The sequence below is a fragment of the Stylophora pistillata genome, chromosome 3 (genome assembly GCF_964205215.1).
Source record: "Stylophora pistillata chromosome 3, jaStyPist1.2, whole genome shotgun sequence".
In the NCBI taxonomy this organism is placed as follows: Eukaryota; Metazoa; Cnidaria; class Anthozoa; order Scleractinia; family Pocilloporidae; genus Stylophora; species Stylophora pistillata.
This window is the reverse complement of record NC_142521.1, coordinates 9,718,031-9,745,944: the sequence shown is the minus strand read 5'-3', so window position 1 is coordinate 9,745,944 and position 27,914 is coordinate 9,718,031. Positions and strand designations below refer to the sequence as shown.

General features: G+C 37.5%; 3 protein-coding genes and 1 pseudogene across 5 annotated transcripts; 1 reads left to right on the top strand and 3 right to left on the bottom strand.

Annotated features, from left to right (window-relative positions):
• Window positions 1–306: 306 nt before the first annotated feature.
• Window positions 307–10,300, bottom strand: LOC111322219 (ribosome assembly protein METTL17, mitochondrial). Of its 3 annotated transcripts, none has more exons than XM_088751662.1 (17): window positions 10,163–10,300; window positions 8,620–8,818; window positions 7,621–7,743; window positions 6,746–7,037; window positions 6,154–6,235; window positions 5,819–5,892; window positions 5,420–5,514; window positions 5,131–5,204; window positions 4,619–4,726; window positions 4,437–4,505; window positions 3,427–3,466; window positions 2,755–2,819; window positions 2,347–2,439; window positions 1,286–1,370; window positions 1,048–1,125; window positions 908–947; window positions 307–740 (listed from the first exon to the last, which is right to left on the bottom strand). In XM_088751662.1, the coding sequence occupies exons 2-17, from the start codon at window positions 8,651–8,653 to the stop codon at window positions 635–637; spliced, it is 1,458 nt and encodes a 485-aa protein (XP_088607788.1). In that variant the 5' UTR covers window positions 8,654–8,818; window positions 10,163–10,300; the 3' UTR covers window positions 307–634. The 3 variants fall into 3 exon arrangements, with proteins under 3 accessions (XP_088607788.1, XP_022781027.2, XP_088607787.1); XM_022925292.2 differs by lacking the exon at window positions 10,163–10,300 and adding an exon at window positions 9,261–9,416; XM_088751661.1 differs by lacking the exon at window positions 10,163–10,300 and adding an exon at window positions 9,244–9,372.
• On the bottom strand, window positions 10,118–12,647 carry LOC111322216 (prefoldin subunit 4). Its single transcript, XM_022925287.2, has 4 exons — window positions 12,512–12,647; window positions 12,292–12,402; window positions 11,195–11,265; window positions 10,118–10,507 (listed from the first exon to the last, which is right to left on the bottom strand). Exons 1-4 carry the CDS (start codon window positions 12,623–12,625, stop codon window positions 10,306–10,308), a joined length of 498 nt encoding a protein of 165 aa, XP_022781022.1. The 5' UTR covers window positions 12,626–12,647; the 3' UTR covers window positions 10,118–10,305.
• Window positions 12,620–27,894, top strand: LOC111322214 (uncharacterized). Its single transcript, XM_022925284.2, has 17 exons — window positions 12,620–12,901; window positions 14,050–14,252; window positions 14,974–15,047; window positions 15,510–15,624; window positions 15,889–15,923; window positions 16,096–16,186; window positions 16,670–16,734; window positions 17,195–17,284; window positions 17,566–17,653; window positions 18,057–18,589; window positions 22,758–22,814; window positions 23,507–23,567; window positions 24,283–24,441; window positions 24,920–25,005; window positions 25,381–25,450; window positions 25,558–25,705; window positions 26,206–27,894. The coding sequence occupies exons 1-17, from the start codon at window positions 12,898–12,900 to the stop codon at window positions 26,388–26,390; spliced, it is 2,064 nt and encodes a 687-aa protein (XP_022781019.2). The 5' UTR covers window positions 12,620–12,897; the 3' UTR covers window positions 26,391–27,894.
• Window positions 18,648–21,407, bottom strand: LOC111322215 (kelch-like protein 7; annotated as a pseudogene).
• Window positions 27,895–27,914: the final 20 nt, after the last annotated feature.

Here is a 27,914-nt window from a genome sequence, read left to right as displayed (position 1 = left end):
TCTCAGTAGATAATGACAATGTAAACCTTGTTCTGTCTAGTCACTGGGATTACTTTGATTTTCGTGTTTTGACATTCAGTTTAAAACTGCTCTTTTGATAAGCTAGTATTTCTCAAGGCTCTGGTCACAAATAAACCACACCCAAACAACCACAAGTTAGAGCTCCTTTAAATGTGGTACTAAAAACATATCAACTATTGAGCCTGAACATTGAAATAAAGCTGACTCCAATGTTACTTATAAATGCATGATAAAAACAGCTCTTCATAAATCACAATAATTTGGAGATAATCTCAGATTCATCTGTTTCAGTTTGAGTTTACCTTTTTAATAACAACAAAATCAACTCAGAAAATATTTTTACATTATTTTATTATTTTAATTACAGCATTTGTTCTATGCTATATACCAAATGCAAATATGGCGACCAATTTGAGTTGCCATTGCTATGGACTCACTAGCCTCTCACACATGTAATAATCCTTTTGTGTTTCCACGTGAAGACGAGGCTAGTCAGTCCAGAACAATGGCAATTCAAATTGGACACCATATTTGCATTTGGTGTATGGCACAGTTCCTGATTCCTGTGCAATTCAGCATAATTATTCCATATCATTTCTATTCTATTTTTGGATCAAGACTTCACAGCCTTTCTGTTCACCCTAAGCCTCTCTCTGTCCTCTGGGTCTGGTAGCAGGTCACCCCATTTTGTTAAATGCCGAGCACACTTGTAGATATCACTAAAAAAGGGTAAAAGATTAATGACATGATGCTGCTTAGATGTTTGAAATGTTTGTTTGTCCAAACAAATGAACATTCAGAAAACACTTGGCTGAAAGCTGTTTTGGTACTAAAACAGCAAAATTTATTTGACTAACTGGCTTATAGCAACGTAAACTATACACACCTGTCTTTCTTTTTGGTGAAAGTCTTTTGTTTTAGGTCACCTAAGAAAACACGAAGAAGAGCCTCATTATTAAATTTTTTTTCACTAATCAACATTTATAGAAGAATGCTGGTACATGATATGATTCTCAACTGACTAACCTGAGCTGCAGCAGAGTCTACAAATAACATGTCGCTTTCTGTATCGCACAGGTTCAAGAACCCGAGGCCAGGGCTTCTCTGCAGAATGAGAAAATTAATTTGTCCTTACTCATTAAATATTAAAATAAATAACAAAAGTCAAATATTAGTTCATTTCGAATTCTTAAATCTACATTTTCCTAGAGGGCATGATCTCCAGACTCTTCCCTCCCCTCAACAAAATTCTTCCAGCACTGACCTTCAGAAACTCTTGCTCCTTTCTTGAGCACGATATATGAGAACCTTTCTGTATGAAATCCCCTCTTCTTTAATTTTGTGTTCCTCTGAAACAAAATTAAAATTTTAGACAGAAAAAATTAGCACAAAAAAAAATAGACTGGAAGAGGTACCTATCATCCTGACCAAGGATCCTTTCCTTGGGAAACCTTGAAAAATAAATGCCAAAATTCTCAAACCACAATTATCTCTGTCAATTGTCTCCTTATGAATATTGCCAACACCCCTACCCCTTAATAACAGCGAGTTTAAGAAAAGATGACAGGGACACTGTGGAATGCAACATCGGTTAAAAAATGAACTGATATTTTTTACCTATGAATCTCACGATACTCTAAAGTCACATAGTTTGTTTCTCACTGTCAGATTACCTCAAAACTGAATATGGAACACAGTCTTAAATTTAAAAAAATTATCCATGGTTGTTCACATTCCCCAGACAACACGAAATTTGGTCATTTCACATTTTTTTTTTTGCAGAAGACTCAAAGAAATTTACATAGATTCATATAAGCATGTGCACAACCACTGCTCTGCTCATTAAACCTTTTGTTCAGTGATATTTCCACTGCTATTGCCCTCCTGGTTTTCTTAAACTCCCTAATGTTGACAGCAAGGGGATGGGACAGGATGCAAAAGAACATACTGTGATTTGCATACTACAACTCCAAGAAATCCAATTTTTAATGCCTCCTGTGATATCTGCCTTTTTATATAAAAAAATCATGCTGTGTTGGCAGGGGGTGTTACTGGGATCGTGCATCATACGTATTGGTTTTATTTTTATCAACTCAGTTAAAAGCAAATTGACCACCATGCAGAGAATATAAAGGTGACTTTTCAAGCATTAGCCCTTTGTCAAAGTGAATCTAATTCCCTGTGACAGGAGGGCTTAGGCATAAAACATCAGCTTTCATTATCATCTCACTATGGTGGCCAATTCACATTATCAAGGGAACTATGTTGATAAAGCCAAACTATTGAGGGAGGATGGTTGACTTTTCATTCTCTTTTATAACAAACCTGACATAAAGCCAACTGAATTCTTTGCTCAAAGTTACAGGGATGGTCTCTTGTTTCAGCATCAGATCTTGCACACTTGACATCATGTGGACACTATGACAAACAAAAAATCAAACATGCTAAGCTAACACATCAATCCTTGATGAAGCAGGATAGGAGGCTCCCACCTAGAACCTCATAGCAGAAGATGTCAAGTGGTCAAGAGCATCACAAACACAAAATCTCTAGAGGCTGACATCCTACTATTTTGGTTCCATTGTTACCAAATGTTTATGGCATCTATGATGTGCCATTTAAGAAGATGAATTTTTTGGGTGAAATAACTATACTCCACTTGTTATGTGAACCAAAAGAGAGGCCTAAGGAAAAAGTTTAGAACAAGTGCAGAAAGTTGAAATTCAAACTTACTGGTGAAAAAACAAAGCCATCATCCATTTCCTCAGCAGATGCATCAAGGTACTGGTACTGGTTACCTGGAAGAAACAATTCAAATGTAATTCAGCCCTGATTGACTGAGTGCAGTAAAATCAAATTTAAAACAATCACTACAGCTAATGAGAACAAAGGAAAATATTACCTTGGAACCAGTGAGAACTCAAAGAAAAAAAAAGTCTGAAGCAGGGGTGGAGATGGGTTAAATTGCTTCCAACTGAATGAGACAGTTTTCAAAATCAATCACAGAGTGAAGTAAAGAAAAACCAAATCATACTCTCAAATTTAGACACTCAGTTTAGAATTTTTCTAAAACAAGCCGTCCAAAGACTTGGATTTCATTCTGAAAAGCCCCTTTTTCTCATTTTTGGAAGATTCATTGCATTTTTTAAACCCTTTTAACCTTTTTAACTCAATGATGGCCAACTATACTGGGCCAATAATGGCACACTTTACTGGGCCAGTGATGGCAAACTTTACTGGGCCAATGATGGCACACTTTACTGGGCCAACAATTCATTAAGATCTCTAAAAGCTTAGATTGTTATTTAAACTCTTGTTGTCAGTACCAAATGAAATGTATGGAGATGAGTAAGGAGAATAATTATGGTTACTGATGTTAGGTTGTTAAGGATTAACTGTACCTACCTTCAGAAGATTCATCATCAACAGGCTCTCCATCTCCTTTCTGTATTAAAAAATAACGGAAACACAAAACTCACATAAAAATAATAAAAATCATATTTCCAAGTTTCAAACAAATGTAAAGATTCTTATTCTATGTTAAATAAAATATCACAAGTGGTTAAGCAGTAGTTTACAATTAAATGAAGTGGGTTTTCCAATGGGGAAAATAGTAGGCAAAGAGGTGTGGTAATAGCCCTTGATTTCTCTTTTACTGTCTACAACACTGGGGTACATGCATGGAGAGGAAATTGTATATGCAAACTTTAGGTCCAATATGCCTGAGTGGGGTGGGGAATTTGAACTGAAATTGTCAAGTCTTTCCAGTGGAATACAAGTGTTATAATTATATAATTCACTTCCATGAACAAATGGCCCAGAAAAAAGGTCCACAACGTCTAGCTTTGAACCTTGGTCAAAGTGTAGAAAGTCACAGTTGTTGATTTTGCCTTTTTCCAAAAAAAATTGGGTGGGGCATTTGAACACAATTTTTGCCCTGCAGACTGGGAATTTTAAAAAACTATTCTTGCTCTGGTGGGATGTTAAAGCTTCTACTAAAAGATAATTAATACTCTCCCAAATCAAATACTAAAAAAATAAAACAAAATTGATGTATTTTCTAGGGTTATTATTACAGAGTAAAACCCTGCATATAAGAACCTAAAATTTAAGGCCAAAATTTCAATGTAGATTCTTACTTTTAGAATAAAGAAAGTTTTTAAATACTACATCATATGTGATTTAAAAAGGGCAACAAAAACCAGCCAGAACATTATCCAACTATGTGTAGTTAACTGTGTAAAACGGGGCACTATGAGGTTGGTATACAGCGCAGTATCACATCCACACCCACAAACAGAAGTTTCTTCTTTTTCAAACCTGATTTGGAACCTGTGGAGGCTAACTTGGAAAACCCCAGGCTCTTATATGCAGGTTTTTACAGTTGCATTCATACAAGAAATCTTTTCATTTACCTTTAACACCAAGTTCCTGGCTTCAGCTGTTATTTCAAACCCTTCAGTATTCCCATGTTCTATAATAACCTATAATCATATTCAAAATGAATGCACCCTTGAGAGTTTAACTGGTGTTATCCATCATTCTGTGAATTCATCTTTCAAGTTACATAAGAAATTTTCAAACAAAAATTGCTCACCAAGAAATCACTTGTTTTCCCCCACAAGCTTCTCACTGCCATTTTTCTCAAGGAAGCTTTAGGTATTTCACTCAGAGCATATGAAGCCACCACAACATCATAAGTTATCTGATTGACCAATAAGAAATAAATGCAAAAATCAGTTGTCCATGCTAAATATCTATACAGGTCTGTATGTCTGTCATAAATACTGACAGGGTTGTGGAAATCAATAACTAAATCTCTTTTTGGGTGCACACTGATTCCTACAAAGAGGGGCCAGTACTCTCTAACTTGAGACACACACTTAGTACAAAGCAAACTGCATTTTACAATTAATGCATACTATTGGTGCGTTCTTTATTTCTAGCTTGTTATGAATAATTGTAATTCTTGGAGAATAGAGAGGAGAGCCTAAGGGCTTATGCAGAACATCATATTGGTGTAAAAGCACAAAGAGAAAACCTTATATCAAACTTTTAGTCCTTCCTATTAAAACTGAAAGAATATTTCTGGTCCAAATTTAGGCTTACCAAGTTGGATACAGGTAAGAATCTCTTGAAATAAACACCTGGAATATGAAGAGAATGTTTCAAGCCCTCTCCACCTGTATTAACAAGAAAAACAAAGAAGAGATCCTTGAACATGTGGATTGAATATTTCTGCCTTTCATTTACTGAAAAATAATGAAATAATATATTTAGAAGTAACACTCAATTGCCTGAGAAACAAGAAAATTATAATACTGCTCACACGTCTATTGTCAGTGATGAATAAAATTTAGTAAAATTAATAATTCATTCATAATTATGAAGTACAAACCTCTAAGGAGATATTCAGCCAGAGTGTTCATATCTTGAGATACATCCACACATTGATACTCTCTCAGCGAGTCTCCCCACGTCTCATGAGCGGCCCTAGAGTGTTGGGCAAAGTTCATGGTAACCAAAAAATGATGATAGTTGAATCAAATTTGCAACATAACAGATTTTGACATTATAACACCTCAGCAGACCATACATGCCCACATTTGTAGGTCATGTGGTGCTACTTGACTGATGAAAAAGGAAGGCAAAAAGGACACTCAAGATGCTCTTTAGAGGAAAGAAGGTTCCTCTTGTTAACTGAATAACATCATAAAAACCTTTAGGAAACTACTACCTTTGGAAGTTAATTATTTGTGGAAGAAGTAGATTGTATAATTGAAATTTTTTTTTTTACCATGTTGCTGTTCCAGAACCAGAACCAAAATCCAGCAGATTCTCTGGTTTAAAGTTAGGCTCACGCCGACTTATCTGTCAGAGATTAACATAAGATTTCCAAAATCTTATTTTATTATTTCAAGGCATGGGCAAGGCTCAAATGGCATTTCCAGAGATGCGAGGACCTCAGATATTCAATAGATAATGGCAGTGAGAGGAATCTCAACCAAAAATGAGACAAATAATTATAATATTTCAACAGAAGCTCTCATCAAAAACAGCTTAGCATCATCCATACTGGTCTAAAAATTTTAACAGACATAGCAAAATAACCTGATGTCACTTTTGACTTACTTCATGAAACACTCTGAGTGTTGCTCCATAACTGGCAGGTAAACGGCTTGCAGCATAAGCTGCAGCTTCTCTTTGGTTGTACCTGTCACAAAATAAATCGTAGCAAGTCTCAGAAGCCCATCAATAACAAGTTTGGGAAAGACAATTTGCAAATAATTTCAGTTTTTTTTTGAGAGAGAAAAAAAGGAATTCCTTACACTCTCTAATTAAATGATTCAAATTCGTCTTAATTCTCTCCCTTTGGATGTTAACTGTACTGTGAATTGGGTTGGTACTAAATTTAATAAAATATTGTAAATATTTAAAAACCTGGGGCCCTTTCTTCGAGGGTCCTGGTAACCTAATGGGCCTGTAAAGCTGTTCTGTTTTCATTCAGGATGGGGGTTTCATAAGTTTTGAAAGTTATAAATTATAAAGCTAAAGAATCAAAATGGACTGGTTTGAAAGTCAGAAATAGCTTCTCTATTCTTTAAATTTTCATTTCAAAATATGACTTCTGGCCCATTAAGTTAATGGAACTTTCAAGAGACAGACCCAAGGTTAGTTTTATTAATTACAACAAATCTTACTTTGCATTAAACAATATTAATACCTTATCAGTTTGTATTCACTTCCTCTTGGCTTTTTAACAACTTTTTGCTTTTTGATAATAGCAGGTTTGCCATCATTTGTGTCTGTTGTTTCAGTATTTGTGCAACTGTCATCTTGTTCATCATCAGTATCACTGTCACCAGTCTCGTGTGGCTCAGAACTTGTTTCTTGGGAAACAGACTCTTCGTCAAATTCATCATCTTCATCTTCACTTATATTATCTCCGTCATCAAAAATTGAATCTCCTTGCTGCTTATGTAGCTTCAAGATGTCAGCTGGTTTAGCTTGGTTTGCTATACACAATTAGACAAGAAATACGAAGAGTCATAAATCATTACATATTTTCACATAGACATTATGTGTATTTGTTCTGAACACAACACACAACTGAATATGCCTTAATTGATAGCATGGAACACCTGGTGATTTTCTCAATTTTCAAACCTTATGTCAAATAGTGTATGATATTTAACCTAATCAGATTTCCTGTAAACATGCAGACTTCAACAAGCCATCTACATGTACAATTTCAATCAATCATTGCCAGCTCTTCTTTCACTTTCAGTTTAATGCATATGATGAGTAAGACTTAATGGTTGAGTCATTGTTCCCTCAAAAGTGCACATATTTTGACTCACTGCTACCAAAAAATGGTCTTAACAGGCAAAGAATATTTAGAAAACTGTGCCTAAACAAGCACAGAAAAACCAAATGAAGGTGCTTTAGATCTTTCGTGACAATGATTATTTATTTTCACCACTTTTATCCAGAATAATGGTACAGTAAACACAATCACGAATTGAAGTAACTATGGACTTGGCTGATCAAATTCTTTTCTTTCCATTTTCAACTCTGATACTACACTCAAGACCATACCTTCCTCTCTTTGCCTTCTAGATTCTCTGTATTTCTGCCATGTCTGGTCTGTTGGACGACCTCTATTTCTGATGTGCCTTGCAAGTTTTTTACCATCGTTTTCCAACACCTTCCTTGGGAATTCTAGAAAATCATAGAATTCAGTTCATGCCACAATCAATAAAGGATGCAGACAAGAAGGTTAGACAGTAAATGACTATATTTCTAGTCAGTAAAGACAAGCAGAATAGCAGTTAAAATGTGATACTCGAAAACAAATAAAGACCCTGTCTAAAGTGAGAGAAACAGTGTGCTAACATTTCGTGTGATGGACTCCAACTTGAGGGATGTAGTTTGAGACCCTGACAGGTCATTTTATATATCTTATTAACCAAGCGCGAGGGCTGTACTGGGAGAATATTGGCCCGAGGTCTTGACAGTATGGACCGAACGCAGCGAGGTCTGTACAAAAAAGACAGAGGGCGGTCTTCCATTCTTCCAGTGCGGTCCCAAGCAAGCTTGGTTAATAAGAAGATTTATTATACGACTGAAGTTCAAAGGGACACAAGTGCGGTATCATTCGGGACCATTCAGGACAGTGCCCGGTCCAATACTGAGAGAATATTGACCGGCAATAGAGCATTTTGATTGGTTGATTTTAGTTATTGGCCCTCTGACTGCCCAAGTCATGTAATAAGTTGTGTTCTTGGCCAAGACACTTAACTCAGCAAGTGTCTCACTCTACAGGAGTATAAATGAGTGCCAACAAACTGTCAAGAAGTCTGACTAAATACTCAGAAAAGGAGGAAGGGGGTGGGGGATGGGAGGTTGAGGGGGGGTGGGTGAACCTGTGATAACCTAGCATCCTATCCAAGAGGGAGTAGCAATATTCCTTGTAATCTCGTACTGCAGAAACCAAGATAAGCTCTGGCTGAATTAGCCCCTTGACTCCACTGCACATTTCCAATTTTTTTTCTTTTTCATGTAACAAGAGAAACAAATAAAGACCCTTTTCCTTACTCTTCAGGTAGCTGTCCAAGTTCTTCTGTAACATTTCTGGTAACTGCAGAGTGTTCAGATAAAATAAACCAGCAGCCTCCCTGTCACGTTTCTCAAATCCACCGTTAGTACCATAGCCATGTTTCTCTTTAGTTGTACCCCACTCTTTTTCACTGTGAGAAGGTCCCTCCTTGTTTGTACTTAAATTGGAACATAGCACCTGCAGATATTTGGAAGAACTAATAAACCCCACACTCCTGTGCATTTATTTATGGAGGGTGATTACTGACAAACTTTAATTGTAATTAAATTTCATGTTTTAATTTATTGTCGTAGTTTATGGTAAATTTTCGACTTACTAATCAAAATTAATTTAAGTCAATCGGACTCAAACTTTAATTCGTTCCAAATTAGGACATTCGTTTCTGATAACAGAGTTGCAGACCATCACAGGGAAGAATGCCCTATATAATTTCTGAAATTTTTTAACTCGTTTAAACCTTTCCCGCATGAAAGGATCGAAGATAAACGGTATCCTCAGTAAAGATAAGAAATTGTGGCCTTAGTTAGTTGTTCACGAGGTGAGCTAAGAAAGTCTGCAGCGAAGAAGAAGAAATATTAGAAAACCCGTAAAGATCTACGTACTTTTTTTTGAAACCTACCTTCCCTCGTAAAACTATTTGGTGAGTAAAACGAAACCTACGAGATCGACACTGTTCTACAACACGAAGACAGATGGTTCTGCTACTCATTCTGGAAAGTTTATCGCGCTCGATCGTGCTCTCGTCTAGCGGGGGAAGAATAGACTGGGGCAAGCGCGAGAGCAACGATCTTCATATACCTCAACATGAAATATACTAATCTGTTCCCAGTCTCGCCTATGGCCCTACTGGGAACAAGGCTACATTACTGTACTGACTCCATAGCCTCCCGGTTAGCTCAATGGATAGAGCGCTGGACTGTTGTGCGAGAGGTCGAGGGTTCAAGCCCCGGCCGGACCAACAACACTCAAGGTCTTAAAATAATTGAGAAGAATTTGCTACCTTTCTATAACATCAAGAAATGGTTAGATATTCTAGTCTTCTCGGATTGGGACAAATAAATGGAGGTCCCGTCTCCTGCAGGGTTGGGGTAGGAGACATTAATTTTCCACACACGAGATTACTGTGTGATGGATGTCCTCCCCTGGGGTGGGATGGGTGGGAAGGTGAGATCAATAGACTGAAGCGGCTGCCAGAGGCACCTGATAATTTATGCTGACGTCTGTTCTCAACCTTACACTGCACCCGTAATTCAGCCTCTGGGCTGCAAGTGGTCAGATATAAACTATATTCATGTTCATATATTCATATAACTCCTTACATACACAACCAAGCATTCTTAATTACCATTAAGTCTTTCACAGGCTTAGGCCTTCTCGGTCAGTATTTTTCTCTAACTTATATTATTCTTTGTCCTCTTTATCTAGAGTCAGGCAGGCTAACTTCCTCACCAGCAAATCATCAATTCGCAATAAGAGTTTCTTTTATACATTTTATTCAAATATGTTCTTGTCTACAATTACCTTTCAAAAACACAGTTACACTTGCTGTGGCTCTCAACTCCAAATACTCTTGTCCAGACTCTACAAATGTTTGAACAGATATTTTATCAATCATGACACAGTTAAATTGGAAAACATCAGGGCTAATCTTAAATTTTCACTTTTCACTCCTCCTCTGCCTCCAAATTGATATTATTGCCAAATTTGGCATAAAGTTTCACTTTAAGATCAGCCAGGAGCTGTTTGACTTCGGCAGTGTCGGATTCCAAGGATTTTATTTCATCTTGTATCTTGGATTTTGCATTCTCAAGGTATTCTTGAGTTTCCTCCGATGATAAATGGATAAATATTTCCCCTATTCTGTAACTAACATGTGTCAAGGAACAATGTTTACACTCATGAATGTTGCTTTCAATAAATGGCAGGCCAATATGACAGCCCAGTCTTGAACAAAGATGTCAATTGTTTTATTACAAGTATGTATCTCTGAGTCTACCACGAGAGATCACACCCCCAACATTTGGATTTTGCACTCCAATAATGTATCATGAAATTTGGCCTTTACTTGCCTCAAATCTGACAAGAAATATATTGCAGACTGCTAAGATCAGCTGTGTCTAAATCCTCATGTGCAGAAATAGGAGTAGTAAAATGTTAAAATTTTCAGCTCCTTTTTTAATGTCATGCTAGCTTCTTCTACAAAGGGTCTGATATTAGAGAAAGAAGGTAACAGAAACAGAGCCTTGATGGCAGAAAGGGTAAGAAGAAACTCACTTGACAGCAGACTGTCAAATGAGTTTTTTGAATTAATAATAATTAATAATTAATAATTTTTTTTTAGTGTAAATTGTTGCAAGTTTCTCTTTAAATGTTCCTGCTCTGTTCTCCAACAAGACTGACTGTGGCATAAGGTGTATTTCACTTAATTTCAGATACAATGAAATGTCAGCACTAAACATTGACTCCTATAAACATTGGACTCTTCTTCCTGAGATAAACAGTTCATTAAATTAAAAAAATTAACAAAAATTTTTAAGGGTAGAGAAAGGATATGGAATTGGTGCAGTGTCATCATCCAACAACATCACTTCATCACCAGCATCTTCAAGATTCTGAAGATCTTTCTGTAGTAAATATTATAAAAATTTTCAATCTATAAAGTGCATTATTGAGCAAGGGTGATATCAAAATGTTCTACGCAACTGCAAAACAGCTTGCGACACAGGCTCACCATTCCATGATAGCAACAACTACCGTTAATTTTCTTCCTTGAAAAGGACAAGTTGCATGCAAGCTAGTGAGGCAAGACACACAACCTTGCTCCCTTAAGAAGCCTACTATCAGAACATCGGATTAGCTTACTTCTCCCACAGGAAAATTGAATTGTAAAAAGAGCAGGGAAGATTTCTGCACGGCCCTAAACTATTCCAAATATTTTGTTTTTGCCATAGCTGTCGACAGTTTTCTTAACTGTAAGCAAAATGAAGAATACGGTTCTATAGCAATTAAATCAAAAGTACATCACAGGCGGCCCAGGCTCTGTCACAGGCTCTTTCACAGTGGATTATTATAGAGTTTGTATAGTGGTTTAGTTGGACTTGCTTTGAGCTCCGTATTTATAAAGTTGTATGAAATAATAAAAGAAATAAAGTCTCACCTTCCTACAGAGTAGTCTGTGCTGTTCTTGTCGCGATTTGAGGCCGTTTTGCTGTGTTTCAGCTCAACGTCCTAGCTAGCACTACCTAATAACCCTTTTACTTGGTAGTGCTAGCTAGGACGTTGAGCTGAAACACAGCAAAACGGCCTCAAATCGCGACAAGAACAGCACAGACTACTCTGTATGAAGGTAAGATTTTATTTCTTTTATTATTTCACACAACTTTATATTTACGGAGTGCAAAAGCAAGTCCAACTAAACCACTATACAAACTCTATAATAATCCACTGTGAAAGAGCCTGTGACAAAGCCTGAGCCGCCTGTGAGTACATTGGCTTCCAACGCTCATGCACAAGTGTATCTTCTAAGTGATTAAATGATTGATATACTATAGGACCATGACACCTGTGATAGGCACCAATAAATAATTGTCAGCAAGAACCCTACGGATTATACAAGCTATGTATTCGATAATTCCTGCCTTATTTCAAACCTTTTTTTGTTCAATTTCATCTTTCAGCTCTTGGATTCTGGCACTTTTCCGTGCAAATGTGTTAATTTGTTGTTGATCTTCAAACGTAATGTTCGTGTCCTCTCCACCGATCTGTAGAGAAGGAGAATCAAGTTAGTTTGGATTTTTCTCTGATCTAAGACGAGAATTGGACTCGATGGAAGTACTTAAGGAGAAGACTACAATAGGACTAACACTTCACCTTTCTCTTAGTGTTCGCCATCTTGCCATGTGCACTCGGTAACCTGGCAATTATGCGAAGGAAATTTTGGTTGCCTAGAGGCACGCTAGTATATTTTATCATGTAAATGAACATTGTTGAGCCATCTCCGCGACAATCAATTAGTAGTTGTGTCGAAATTGATTTTAATTATTTATATTATTTAAGATGTTTTAATCTTTCGATCGTTTTCACCTGATTGCTGACAATTTCCAAATTCCTTGTTTATTCGAAGTCGCCAAGTTCTGACTTCCGCTCGCGCGATGGAATTTTCGCTTAATGGACTTCACTTCGTTGCTTAGCTGCGGAATGTTAGAAGAAAGAAGCTGAAATTTTCTCTTTGGGAATGGAAAGAGGCCAAACAAGTTATGGGTTAGTTAATCTTACTTTGATTTTCTTCCTTCGAGGTACAAAACTAAGATAAGATCGAATCAGACTAACTTCGCTTTGCTTATTATTGGACTGATTCTTTACCAAATTAAAAATTAACTTTGTTTTGACGCAAAAGATATTGTTATCGGCATGAGATTCCTTTGAGACCACAACATTTCTACCATGTCTTCATGTAATCGTCAAAACACCACACTGTTGAGTTTGAAATCAATGGATTGTCTCCGCAGGAGTCATTAATTAAAACTTCTAAACATGACCCTCACGTTCGATCGACATATCTTTTCTGGAGTACAAGCTTATTAGCTACGGTTATTAATTGCATAGCAGGTGACAAATATTTTATCAGTTGATCGTACTGCAATGAGTCTTGGAACAATCGAACTATTCTAGCACTTACTAGAGTGCAGTTGTCAAGGACATGTACCTAGTTTAACCTCATGATCAAATTCCCAGATTAATGAACATGCACTTTTTCTGTCAGTAAATTTCTGAGATTTGAACTCTGCGAGAGACCAAGTTACTGTGAAAAAGACTCAAGCAGGGTCATGCAAAAGCTCACAAATTTACTGTCCATGGTGATTACAATAGCGTCAAAATCCTACAAAGTTCACATGAATAAAAATCCTACACAATGACTATACCATTGATGTAATTTCTCTTCATGATCTCACTTAATACATCATTCAGCAAACAAATTTTATGAGTGGAATACAAATCTGCTTGATGATGCTATCGTACAACTGACTGAATAACAAATTCTCTTAACTGATGAACAAGGAAATGTATAACAGATGAAAGGGATAATTACTACTCATTTGTTGGTTGTTAGAAGATTAAGTAACAAATTGCTACTGGTGGCAACTTTTCCACACCCCTTGTACTCAATCTTCGTTTCTGCAGCCTGCTGTTGTTAAGTGAAACCCCTGTACCCTTACATCTCCCACCCTACCCCCCCTTATCTCCCACCCCACCCCCCTTATCTCCCACCCCACCCCCTTATCTCCCACCCCACCCCCTCCCCATAATCTCGTCATCAGGAGTTGTCCTTTCCTCAAGGGTATTTAGATCTTCCTTAGATTTCTAAAATGTTACATTTACATTTGGATTGTTTTCCTTTATATACTCAGATAACCAAGGTGTAGCACAGCTCTACAGACGGATCATTTCACCCTCTATGAAGGTACACAATGAAGAGTGGCAAAAACAGACTCACTATCAACATACAAACTACAAAAACCAAACACCAGTCAGCAGGCTTAAGATGGCAAGTCCTGTGCACAGTGTGGCATCAGCTCCTGGACTCCTAGAAGCCACTGATCTTGCTCTTCAGGTATACTATGTAGTCAAGTAAGGAGAAAAATGTGCAAAATACTATGACCAAGCAGGGGCGGATCCAGTAACTTTTGATTGAGGGGGGTCCAAACTTTGGTTTTGAAAGGACTGTTGGACTCTTTTGAGGTAAATTACTTCTCCCCCACACCCCCAACACTCCCTCCCACCAGTCGCAGTTGCACATTATAATTCCTTGGCCGCTTACTGTTTACTTAGATTCATTAAAAAGATCAGCCAGTTAAAAAGTGATATACGATCCTGTCGATGTGAAAATTTCAATTTCAAAGTTGTAAGCACGAGGTCAGACCCTCCCCCTGGATTCGCCACTGCCAAGAGAGTTTATAATCAAGGTAGGGTACGCGGGCAAATTGGCTCCTTCTTTGTCAAGAAAACATCATGATGATAATTAAGTACTCAAGCAGTGACTGACATTATAGTAGCTATGGGGAGAAGAAAAAATTTTGACAACTAAATTTTCTGTGTAAATTGCCAACTTGGTGATATGCATTCAGTATGTCCTACTCTGCATAGTTATCAAATCTGCTTGGTTCACATTAGGTGTGTGATTTCATCCAATCTCTTGTATCTGCTCTCTGTTCCCCCCTCTTTAAGGTAGAAGTATTTGCTCACTTTTCTTCTATAGGAGCTGGCCTGGATGTTGAGTGACATATACATGTAGACTTTCAGTGATGCCTTTGATTTTTTTTTTTTTTTTGCAGCCTCAGAGTGACAATAATTCCATTGCAACTGAAAAATCTTTGACGCGGAGTGAACATGCAGGATATAATTTTCAGTAAGTTAGTACTGATTTGACTTTTAATTTTTTTCAGAGTCCTTTATCACCAAGAATGAATTTTATCTCTCAATTAAATTCACTTTTAACTTCAAATATTACGATTCATTTTTCAGCACAAAAAATTATATGCCCAAAAATCATTAAAGGCTTTTAATATCATTAATTATACCTAATATTCCAAGCATTTTTTACATGAGCCTTGAAACTGAATTGAGAACCAACATGAAGATGAAGTTGAGGCTTTCGACTGATAAACTTCTTAGGTAACATTGATTTAAAGTGTTTTATTAGAGACAGTTATCTTTTGTAGTTTCCCTAATCAACCTTTCTTCTCTGTTACAACAAGGTCATACCAAAAATGTCTTTAGTGGTTCAGTAGAACTTGAAAAAAAAGGTATGGTTCAAAAACTCAAGATTTGTCTTTAAAATAATTTTTTCTTGGATTATTTTTTCTCTCAGACCAACTGTGAAGTTTAAGACAACCTCTCTTCCTGGTATGCCATTGAGTCAAAAATACTCGCCATCTCTCAATGGAACCACAAAATCAGTTCCTATTTCCTACAGCAATCATATGGTATGTCAGATATTTGCAGTCATGATCCTCTGTCAAAGAGTTGTATGTCATCTTGACCGAGTTGTTTTGATATTAATTATACATATATACCAAATTCTTAGAAAGAAAAGTGTGGCAGAATCTAGGGAGAATAGCAAATCAAATCTCAGTCATGAAATAAATTGAGTGACAAAAAATCAACCACTGTTGGTTAATTTTTTTTTAAATGATGAAAAATGTACCATTTCATGAAGATTGAATTTATTTTTCTTGGTTATCACTCAGGGTTCTGTCCCATCAAGATATTGGGCCAATGAAAAGTATGACAAGCTATCTTCATTTGATATTTTAAATTTTTTTCAATTTAACTAATTTATCATATTAACCTTTCAATTGTTTTAAATTTCATTTCTTCATTGAATGAAATTCTCTTCATTCATGTGTGACAAGCAAGTATTAAGCTTAATATATCCATTTCAATTTGATTAACAGTCCAAGAATATCATACAGCAGACAAAGAGACAGATTAAAGGCAGAAGAACAAGCTAGAGAGCACTGCCGCAGGTTGAAACGCACATCTGAGGTAATATCAAAAAAGCATACTTAATATATTCAGAGTTTTTGATCTGGTGTGATGCCAAACACTAACACCACTTACTGTGTCATGATGCTTCAAGTTTTTTTTCTCTTTGGTGGGAGAAATTTGGTACTGCAATAAATTGATAAAAACTCCTGGGTGATGATAAATGTGCTATCAAAGTAGTGTTTTCAGTCACTGAGATTTTCTTTTTGATTGTGTTAAAAGACAGGGGGCTCTGTAGACATTGATCAGGAACAGGGGAATTCTCTGGCTACAGTGTAGAAATTCTAAGCCCAAATAATAAATTTTTTTAATTAGCTACTGACTCAAGTCATTTAATATTCAGCTGTGGAGAACATACTCCTATAATTATTTTATACCACTTTTCACACCAAAAAAACCAGAACCAGAACCAACAAAAATTGAACATCAGTAGCATATTATTTAAAGTAAATTTTAATTATGTGCCTTGAACTCTTTCTGTAGATTCGCCATCATAGAGTCGATAAGCAGTATTATATGGCTGGAACCAAAATCCCGTTGCAAGGAAGGTGCGGAGATCTCCTCAACCCATAGTCTCCTTTACACCTGTTGTTTGTTCCTGTCATGCAATACATTGGTAGAAGAGAGCAGGCTGCATGCTGAGGCCAAACAACAGCTGTAAAGGAGACTTCTAGACCCACTATTAGTGAAAATTGCTTGTCTGATACTTTTATCTTGAGCATGACTATGTAATATGGCGGCAATCAGATTGCAGCCATTTAATTTAATCTGGAAACCAAAGTTGGCAGAGAAGTTTAAAGTTTGTTTGAAGTTATTTTGCTCCAAATACTCGGTATATATGATTTTACTTTTGTTGACAGAAAGAAATGCTTTTGCAATGAATCAGTTGTTAAAAAATGTACTGTGTAGCTTTTAATTGTAATTAGTTACTGAAATCTAAAAATATAGATGCTGCTTTCAAAGGGTTCTCTTAAATTGAAATGAATTACCATTGTTGACTTATTCCAGGTATGATGTAGACAACACTGATCTGTTGAGGTTGAGACTTCTAGCACAGCAGAAACAACTTGTGGACTACAGTGCCGCCAAAGATGCAAAGTTAGTGATGAATTATATACTACAACTGACAGTTCATGCTTTAATACCAAACAAATTGCTGTAATGTATCAGTATATAAAATAAAAGTTATCTCAACAAGGCTGTCAAAAGCAATCTGAAACCTGAGGGCAAGAAATTTGACCAGCCCTAAGGGAGACAGGTTCCACTAAAACTACTTTCTGGATCAGAAAACACTTTTGAGTTAGCACTTGTACTTAGTGACAACATAGATCTAATGCTCAGTGGACAACGAGACTTTTTTTCTTATATTTATTGTACAGTTTTCCAAACAATAATCCCCGAGACAGTCCTAGTGGCCAGTTGAGTACTCCTGTGCCAGGTAGTGGAATCAGGGATCCCAGCTCTGGGGTAAGCTCTGAATAACCTACTTTTCTCTTGGAATAAAATCATAGTGGATCAGTGTGAATTACCATTATAACAAGAATTTCTTTCAGTTTGTTTCTTGTTGACTGTTAAATGTGTCCTTGGTAGAAAGTTACTGGCATGCCAGCCTGGATCTGATTAGACAAGCCTAATTGCCTTAGTGCAGTATTGCTCTCCACCTTGCATAAAGAAAAAAGGGTGAAAAATAACTCTTATGCTTTTATCCTAAATGGTTTATAGCTACATGAGGTAGAATAGCTTGTTTTGCAGGCTTTTATTGTTTACAGTGAACGACTTTTTCCTTTACAAGAGCACTCTTGCACAGGAATACATGCTGATAAAATGTAACCACCGTGTAAACGATTTCTTTTTTTCACTTTGTTTCAAGGCCTTATCGTCTGCCACTGATGTTGAGAACCCAAAACATGACGGAAAATGGGCTGAAGAGGAATCAGATGAGAGTTCTGTGGATGAATTTGACAGTGTATCAAACAAAGGAGGCAGACGAGAAGAATTTGAGGCGCGCAAAGCTCTCGTTATCGAAGGTAGAAAAGCGAAGCAGGAACTGGATTCAGTCGGAGAAAGACTGACAAAGAGTAGCGACGGAGTAAAGAGTAGAAAGACGCCTTCTGCAAAGACAAAGGCAAGTTCTTCTGCAAAGACCGCCAGAAAAGGAAAAATACGATTTAAGGAGGATGAAAAGATGGCTGCAAATCAAAAAGCGAATAAGGATCGTGAAGGAAAGAAAATTGTAAAGAAAGGAAAGGAAGTGGATAATGGAGAGGAGAAGAAAGAAGACGCAACTAGCGATGGTACTGAAGCTAAAGAAGAAAAGAGGAATAAATATTTAGATGAATGGCTTGGGATTAAGAGGGAAGTGGAGGATACTCGATACCAGCCTGGAAAACCTCCACCAAACAGGTAAGTGTGGGCTTCATCATGAAAACAAATATGAAAAAACAAAACACCAAAGACCGAAAAAATAAAAAAACAAGAACAAAAAGCTGGCATGAATTGTTTTGTTGTCAGCCTTATTTGTCTTTTCATTTATTCATTTATTACAAGTTGATAACCTTTTTAACAAAAAATAAATGTCATATGGATGGTCCATACACAAATAGACCAGCTAACTAAGTGTCGCCGTGTGTATAGTTAGAAATGGCAAGATCAGTAGTGAAAAAAACTAAGAGACTAGTGTAAAAAGTCGTAAACTTTGTAAAGTTAGTAGGCCGCACGAATGAATGAAACAAATCATTCAGAGGAAACAAGGGTAAAAATCCTAATGGTATGATGCAAAGTAGTTGGTTGTATTTACAATCTCGGCCTAAGAGCCAAAGTGTTGTACTCGATTTTTCAGTCTAACTCCAGTCTAAGCCTTAAAATCACTCCTAAAATCCGATTCCTAATTCTCCAGGCAATGCCTACCCCTCTCCCCCAGTCGATTATTTTATTGCTAACCTAGTTTGGAGGTTTGTGTGTGAGCTGTAAATCGAAAGAGAAGAAAACAGGATCCGCAACTTACACTTTTGTTCGCGAAGACTAGATTTTTTTCCAACGAAGCTGAGAGCAATTAGTGATGAATAACGAGAGATTTTTGACGACAAAAAGCAAAGGGTTGTTGTATTGACCAATCACAGAGCGCCTAATAACCGCGTGATACTAGTAAAATTGAATCATGAAAAAGAATATCAGGTCTTAAACGTGTTTAAAAAAACTCTGTGGTGTTAAACATTATTGCACATATTAATTGAGCTTTGTAATGCTAAAACAAGGTAAATACCACGTCTAATCACAACTGAGGAAATCTCAAGATATAAGAACCTAAGTAAAAACAGGTATACTACCTGAATTGCTGGCACTGAAGACAAGTGGTTATCAAGGGTTTGTGAAGTGTGTTCGATTCTCGTTTTCACGTCGTAGAGAGATTTCAAATTCGTTTTGCATTACAGGGCCGAGTTCGGCCTGTGTCTCTTTGATGCAAATTTATGTAAAAGGATTAGCCATGTAGTATTCACAGGAAAATCGAAGTTTCTTTCGAAGCATTCTATTCATTCTTTATATATTCCACCGGCAGTGAAGCTTGAAGAGAGGAAACTTCATAGGGCATGGTGCTAACATGGTGCCATTCATCCTCTTGGACATCATAGCTCTCTACAGAGTTCAGTTTATTCTGTTTGTCATTCCCATCTTCTCCTCCAAACAGATATACGCAATTCCCAACACTGACTATCCCGCATGCAGCACGTGGTATACAAGGACTAGAAACCAGGGTCCACTGATTCAAGCTTTTATCAAATATTTCACTACTCGTTTCAATAGTGTCAGAATTCATATCACTGAATCCTCCCACGACAAGAATTTTCCTGCCTGTGATAGCGGCTGCAGCAGCAAGTCTCCTTGCATTCCACATGTCAGGAGCTGATTCCCACTGATCAATTACTGGATTATAGCACTCCACACTCTTAAGGCAAGTTTTACCATCAGATCCAGCACTGGTATAAATGAACTCCTCCAGGGCAACTGCACAGTGTTGACCCTTGGGAGTTTTCATCGGTGAAAGCTTCTTCCATTGGTTAGTTTTGTAATTGTACTTGCTTGCACTGCTTGTGGTGCCCTGGTTAAAAACTTCGCCACCCATCTTGTAAAGTTCTTCATTGAGGCTCGTAAAGGAACAGTGATCATTATATCCCAAATTACCACCTCTTTGGAACCACTGCCGTAGCTCTGGGTCAAAAATCCACAAAAACTGTTCACGACCTCCCACTAGATACAGCTTACCACTACACACTGCAGCAGCATGTTGTGTGCGGCCATAGCTGGGCGTGCATGGTAGCTCTAACCACTTTCTGGTGTCGAGAACGAAGGCACATGTTCGGCTAGAGGGTGAACTGACATTTTAAGCCTCCGGTGAGAACTACCACCAGTTCTTTAGTTTTAAGACAAAAGCGGGGCCTTTGCAGTGAAGCTTGGAATTGATCTGGGAATAGAAAGGCATCCAGGCCTCATACATGTAGGATTCTTCGTGACTAATTCTTCTTTATCAAGAATCTCTCGCAGACTATACTTTGACATCGAGAAAGCTCTAACGCTTTTCAGTAGCTCAGGTAACAAGCATTCTCGCGATGAAACATCATGCTTGACCCACTGAATAACTGATTCGTAAACATCTTCTTTTGAGGCGGCTATTTTGTCTGAAGAAATTAATTCCTTCACTCTCCCAAAGTCCAGAGACTTAAAGTCCTCTGACTTAACCGCAGGAAGAAAATGTTCAATTTTATAGGTTACTGCAACTTGCTTTAGTGACTCACAATTGAACTGAGAAGCGAAGGATTCCAGCGCAAGACAGTTTGTTTTGCTGATCGTTCCTTTTCGAAATTTCGAAACTTTCAATTTCAGGCATGGTAGCATTAAAAATTCGGCCGTTTTGATCATGTCGTGGGCTGTCGAGGAGTCGGTTTTAGCTTCCCCAGTGTAAATGAACCGAAGAACCTCGCTCAGTATGGAACTTTGAACGTTTTTAAGTTCGACGAAATTACTTTCGCTTTCCTTGAAGTCAGAAGTAAACAGAGCTCGGAAGTATGGACTGGCGGCGGTCAAAACACATCGATGGGCCACAAAATCGTCTCCTTCGGTTCGAATAGTTGTGTCACAAAGAATGTTGAATTTTCTGAGCTCGTTAAGATTTTGAAGCAATTCATTTTTGTACTCTTCAACCAGTAGACTCTCCATTGCTTCTGGATCCTTTAGTTAGCTTTAACACAAGAACTTAAGTGCATACAAGTTTATACATCATTAGCTCTCAAAATACAACGGGCACGCGCTCTCGAGCTCACGGATTCGATGACCATGACTCTGTTTTGAAAAATCTGTTCGCCGCTTTATTGAGATAACTCTGTGTTTTGAGTTACGATTCATCCTCCAGCTGTTTCACTTTTAAACAAATGAAAGACACGGAATAACATTTCGGTCTTCCTTAAGACATTTTCATATGTAATAATGAAATTTACGTCAAATTATGTAGGTGTAGCTAAAACAAAGAAATGACGAAGCTTTAACCTAACTTAGACGAATCCAATCCGTTGATAAAGTTTGACCGAGTTTTGATTAAGAAACAGACGGACAGCTTGGAAATGGAAATGGTTTATAATTAATTGGTGAAGTCCAAAGGAAATTGTGATATAATGATAAAATGAATAAAGTCGTAAAATATGTGCTTTTTGAATCCCTTAATATATGAATATAAATGAGATAAATGTTGCATTCGCAGCCAATAAAATTCAAATCTTTTAAATGTCTCGGAAAGGATGATTAGCGTCTTCTAATTTCTTATTGTGACTTCTACCTATACCAATGAGTAAAGAGTTAAAATATTCAAAATGCGATGACACAAAACTCTCATGTAGAGGAATCAAAGTGTGTGAAGGCACTAAGCGCTTAAGGCGACGAAGTGCAGCTATCTTGGCACATGCTATCTTTAACACTACATTTGCATGTTCTTTGTAAGATAACTCGTTGTCCAAACATGCTACGAGGATTTTTAAATGTTCTTTGATGGAGTTGCCCTCTAGCAGTCTATTTTTGTTCGCGAAAGCCAGCAAATTTAAAACAACCAAGTTTGGTCCAAGTGTCATATAATAAACTACTTACTTACTTCGCTTGCTCGAGCCGGACTGGAGAATATTGGCACTCGGTCGTTTTTGTACGGACCTCGTTTCGCTCATTCCGTACTACCACGACCTCTCTCCAATACAGCCTCGTTCCCAGGGTCTCTCATCTTCCCGCCCCTCTTCTCTTGCTTCAGGGGTTGGATCCAATATTCTCCAGTACGAACCTTGGAATCGGTTACTAAGAAGGTATTATTCGCTAGCGCTCAGTATGACTTATATGTTCCATTTATTTTCGTTTGATAATGACTAATTTGCTTCACTTCGATTATCGCGGTAATCGAACTCTCAGAGAGAAGAGAAACAGAACTATTTGTTATTTCAGTTTTTATTGATATATCTATTTTTTTATGTTTTTGGATACACGTTAGTCACGTCCAAGAGTTAAAGGGTTACATTCCAAAAACTGTGTTCTTTCTCACCAGGATTTTTATGTCATCCAAGACTGAGGGAACTAAAAAGACTAGTGGAAAATTCTCTTCGTAAGTTATCAATACCGTCAAGGAAGTTCTCTTTTTACTTGAGAAATGTGCTCCCACTGCGATTTTAGACGTACAGGATTTATTTATGCTCTGATTTCGAGTGAAGAAATCATCATTCGAAACTTAAATTTAGGCAATTATATTGATTTCGGTAAAAGAAAAGGGCAAACTGTGCAAATGATTGCATGGGATAACCTAGTTTTTACACTCAGGATTTCAGCAGATGAAAGTTCCTCCCCCCTCCCCCCCCCCCCTCCGCCCCTTCCACGTGACATACCAAAGAACGGCTGCAAGGGAGGGAGACTGGGCAACTGGGATGGCAAAATCACTCATAAGAAACCCCGACTAGGTTGACCAGACGAAATTCAAAAGTTACTTCTCAATCATCTCGGTAACCAAGATGAATTCCTTAAACGAACAGTGATTTGGCTGAAATCAGTCTTAGCTCGGTAACCAATATGAATTTTCCATGAACAGAGGACAAACTTCACCGCGTTAAGCAATCCCAGTTGCCGGGCCTCTATCAAACAGTTTTCCATTGATTGGATCTGAGATCCTATCGCGGTGTACTCATTTTGTTAGTTGCATTGTAATCTCCAATAGTTCCTGCGTAGAAAACAGTGATATTTGAAAATCAATACCAAGATATATCTGAATGATCATGTTTCCTGGAAACTGGATTATCTTTGCAGGACATTTTTGACTGAGATCACAGAGTCAAAGGCAGCCGAAGACGATGTATTCCTTACACCCGTGAGTGATATTTTTTTTTGCATTTGTAGTCTGAAGAAAAAAAAACAGGGTCATCCTGATTCATCTAAACAATCATCGTTCAAGAGCACATTTTCGATAATTTCTAATTCAGTGTAAGTCAACAGACATCTTTGCAAGGCTCTGAGGAATGAACCCAACAAACTTGTTAGTTTACAATTACCACTGAGAACTGCGCTGCAGACAGAAAGATAGACTGACACAGACAGACAGATAGACGCACAGACAGGCAGACTGACACAGACAGGCAGACAGACAGACGGAGAGACGCACAGACAGACAGACACAGGCAAGCAGACTGACAGAAAGACACAGACAGAAAAACACAGATAGACAGAAAGACACAGACAGACAAACTGACTGACTGACACACTAATAGACAGGCAGACAGACAGAGACATAGACAGACAGACTGACTGATTGACACAAAAACAGACAGGCAGACTGACAGACAAACGGGACAATAGACAGATAGGGCGACAGTCTAACAGGAAGACTTACAGACTTTTAGACGGGCGAACAGACAGGCAGACAGACAGACAAACGGGACGATAGACAGATAGGGCGACAGTCTAACAGGAAGACTGACAGACTTTTAGACGGGCGAACAGACAGGCAGACAGACAGGTTTATACATGCATTTTTACTTGTGTCGACAGACATACTTTACTTATTAATTTTCGTTTACTTTTTCTAGGAGGTCCGTTATGGAATAATCAACGATAAACAGAAGCATGTTTTTGGAATACTGTTTGATGAAGTCGACAAAGATAAAAATGGTAGCGTCACACTCCAAGAACTAAAGCTACGAATGCAACCAGCTGTCACAAAACATGATATCAAACACTTTGTACAGGTATACGTATTGTAAGATAATCTGTTGACAGTGGGTTCATCTGTACACATGCATGTATAGTATACTTTGATTTTATGCGGCTAATTAGCTTTTGAATATTTCTTTTTTGTCTTTTTCGTTTTCTGGCTATTTGTCATTGTGGGTTTGTTCATGTGCTTTTCAATTTTGTTTCTAAAACCTCTCCTCGGACTTGGTGTTTTTACCATGAAGAACATAATCCGAACCTTTGGTATTCTGTAGTAACAGGCTGGCTATCACCCCCCCCCCCCTCCCCCAATATTATCACTCCCCCTTAAACCGAATAGGGAATTACATGAACAATCAAGGTAGATTTTCTCAGCGATTTACCCTGAAGGATACCCACAAGTGCGATTTGAAAAATAATCGGGATGTCAATGAAGAGAGGCAGCAATACGTAAGTTACGGATTACATCAGTTTTGGTTTTAATTCATTTGTTCTCTTTGATTTATATATTAGGTGTTTGACTTAAACAAAGACGAGACTATAGATAAAAGGGAATTTACGGCCATCTGTGCCTTGAACGATCGCATAACTGGAGTCAGGTAAAGTTTTTGTTTTTACCCTGTTTCATTGCCTACTTTAGACTTTGAAGCAGTTTTCAATCGAGTCTCGAAAAACCAAAACTTGACCAAAGTAAATATAACGACCAATTGCTCGTCACGATAGCCAGTGATAACTTAAAGCTTGAAGCGTTGCAACACATGAGTGACAAAGTCGCGAATTGTGTTAGTTTTGCATCCGATTGGTTGAGAGCTCGGCGGTGGCACGAGTTTTCTGGACCAATTAAAGAGCAAAAGGAGCGAAACCTGGATTAATTTGACGCTCAAATGAAGATTGCTTTAATAATCGTTGGCTCACAAAACAAAACCTTTTCTTTTTTTTTTTTTTTTCTTTTTTTCTTTTTTTTGTTTCTGTAGAACTGAATCGGAAGATGCATCTTTGGCCTTGGACCTGGGAAACTTGGCTCAACATATCGTCATATTCAAGGTAAATAATGTCTTCGCCAGGGTTCACTATGTCACCCTGAGCTTCTTTAAAGGCCATACCTCAAAATTAAACGAAATGAAAGTACTAAATCATTTGTTTTTCGAAAGGAAATGTTCAAAACCATTGATGAAGACGATGATAACAGGGTGGATGCTGGTGAACTTCTAGTCATGGTCTCTGCTGCCATGGAAACAGAAATAGGGGCGGACCTTCAAACAGCCAAGGAGGTGCTCGAAGGAGCACGTGACGAGTTTGGTAAGTCTATGCATAGAACTCTGCATATGTAAGGATATTGGAAACTGGATTTTCTCTTATAACATTCTGTAAAAGGAGCCTCGCGCATTTTTGCCCCATTCAATTTCGAAGTTAGATAAAATCCTCACTTCAAAACCCCCTATAGTAGGCGATGTTTCTTTGGGTTTTGGGCATTCTTGTTGGTTAGTTACTGTACTTATATTTACTGTATAAAACGTGTCCCTTTTTCAGCGTAGAGAATTATGACTGTATTCGATGTCAATGCCCTAAATTTTCTTCCTTCGCTCATTTCTGAAACGGAAATAACAGTAAGCCCACACAAATACAAGTCTTCCAAAAGAAGTAGGCCTCCGAATCATAGTATCACCCTATTATTGTATTCATGATAGATACGCTCATGAAGGTTATTATTATATTATTATTATTATTATATAATTATTTTATTATTATTATTTTATTATTATTATTAACAATAACAATCGGTTTCCTTGTATTTGCAGGATTTATCGACTTTATCGGTTTTATGTCGTACATACCTTTCTTTGCTAAGCTTCTTCGAACCATACTCGAAAACCCTCTGTCCATTGCTGAACTAGAGCGAGCACGAGAACGAGTCAAGCTACACGACCTCACTTTCAAACCCAAGAAAAAAGCAAAGGAACCAAAGAGTTGGGAAGTGTACTAGAAAGTCTAAGTGTCGCCTTCATTCATATCCAAAGCCTGCGAGCCTGCCCTCATTATTAGAACTTCGGCACGACCGTTCTTTGTCCGCTAGAAAGTTTGAGACCTCGAGTAACGTGAGTCGGCGAAGGTCTTCAAGAGGTTTAGCGCTCACTGTTAGTACTCAATCCCCCAGCAAACTTCTTCCCGACTCGTCTCCAACCTTCCCGCGGGCGCAGGTGCGGGCGCGTCCTGCAGCACTGAAATTGATGGCCTGCTTGTAGGCTACGATATCCATGACAGGAATGACAGATTGTCGAAGTTAAATTTTAGATCGCATGGGTAGACCTCTTTCACATTGGCGTGTACCATCGCTATTCTTTTATGTTCATGTAGTTATGCTTTCTTGGAAAAAAAAAATAGCTATCGGGTCTGCCACTGATGAAGGATATCTATATATAAAGAGCTTTTTCTTTTTTCTTTTTTTTTTTTTTCTTTTTGCTGATTGTATGGAGAGTGTTCATGTAAGTTGCAGTTCATGTCACGGAAACTGAACGTTAAGAAGGTGGATCGAGTTTGGGCTTCTAATCACTGTTGTGCCCAGGCGAGACAAATTTCCATTTCCTCTATCGAAATTTGCAATAGTACTCAACCCAAAGGTGTTCTATTGAATAAAGTTGTTATTTTTCTACAGTAGGTTTTAACAACAAAATAAGACAACATGGCGTCAAATTTGATATATATATTTTAATAGACGTTTTGATGTGTAGTATCGCTGAGTATTTTTACGAGTCGTGCCGTATTTTGACGAGCCCGTAGGGCGATTCAAAATACAAATAACGAGTAAAAATACTCAGCGATACTGCACAACAAAACGTTTAATAAGAGATTTTTTATCCAGCACGCGAATTTCGCGAATATTTGTGGAGTTCAAATACCGCGTGATATTTGTACTCGTCTCGTGCGTTATTTGTACTCTACGAAGCACATTTGGATAATAAATCGATATATTTTTGATACATATTTTTAATCAGAGCAAATATTTCATAGCAATTTTTTCATTCATGTTTTTCCTGGTCAGTTCGCAAAAGTCGGGTATCTTTTGATATCAGTTTTTAATCTCCGCGGTTTGGTAATTAAGTATATTAATGCCGTAAAGATATTGATAGTAAATAGTTATGATATTAGATGAATTATACAAAAATTTAGATCTCTGGGGTTTTTCGAAACATCGTATGAACAATAACCTTGGATCAAAAATTTTGGAGCAGAAAAACATCATACGTACGCTTTTATTGTATATAAATTTTGTTTTTTGTGTGTGTTTGTTTTCTCTTCTTTTTTTTGTTTGCTCTTGGGTAATCGTATATTTTACTTTAAAAAGATGAACTGTTCCAAGCCACGAGTATTGATGACGCTGCAGGCACTGTAACTACGATTTATCGCGAAAAAGTAATAGTGTATGTAGGTATTAATGACTGTAAGAGTATATGATGTACAAAGTAGGTAATAAATATCTTTATTTTCAATTGATTGTGTTTTTCGTTTT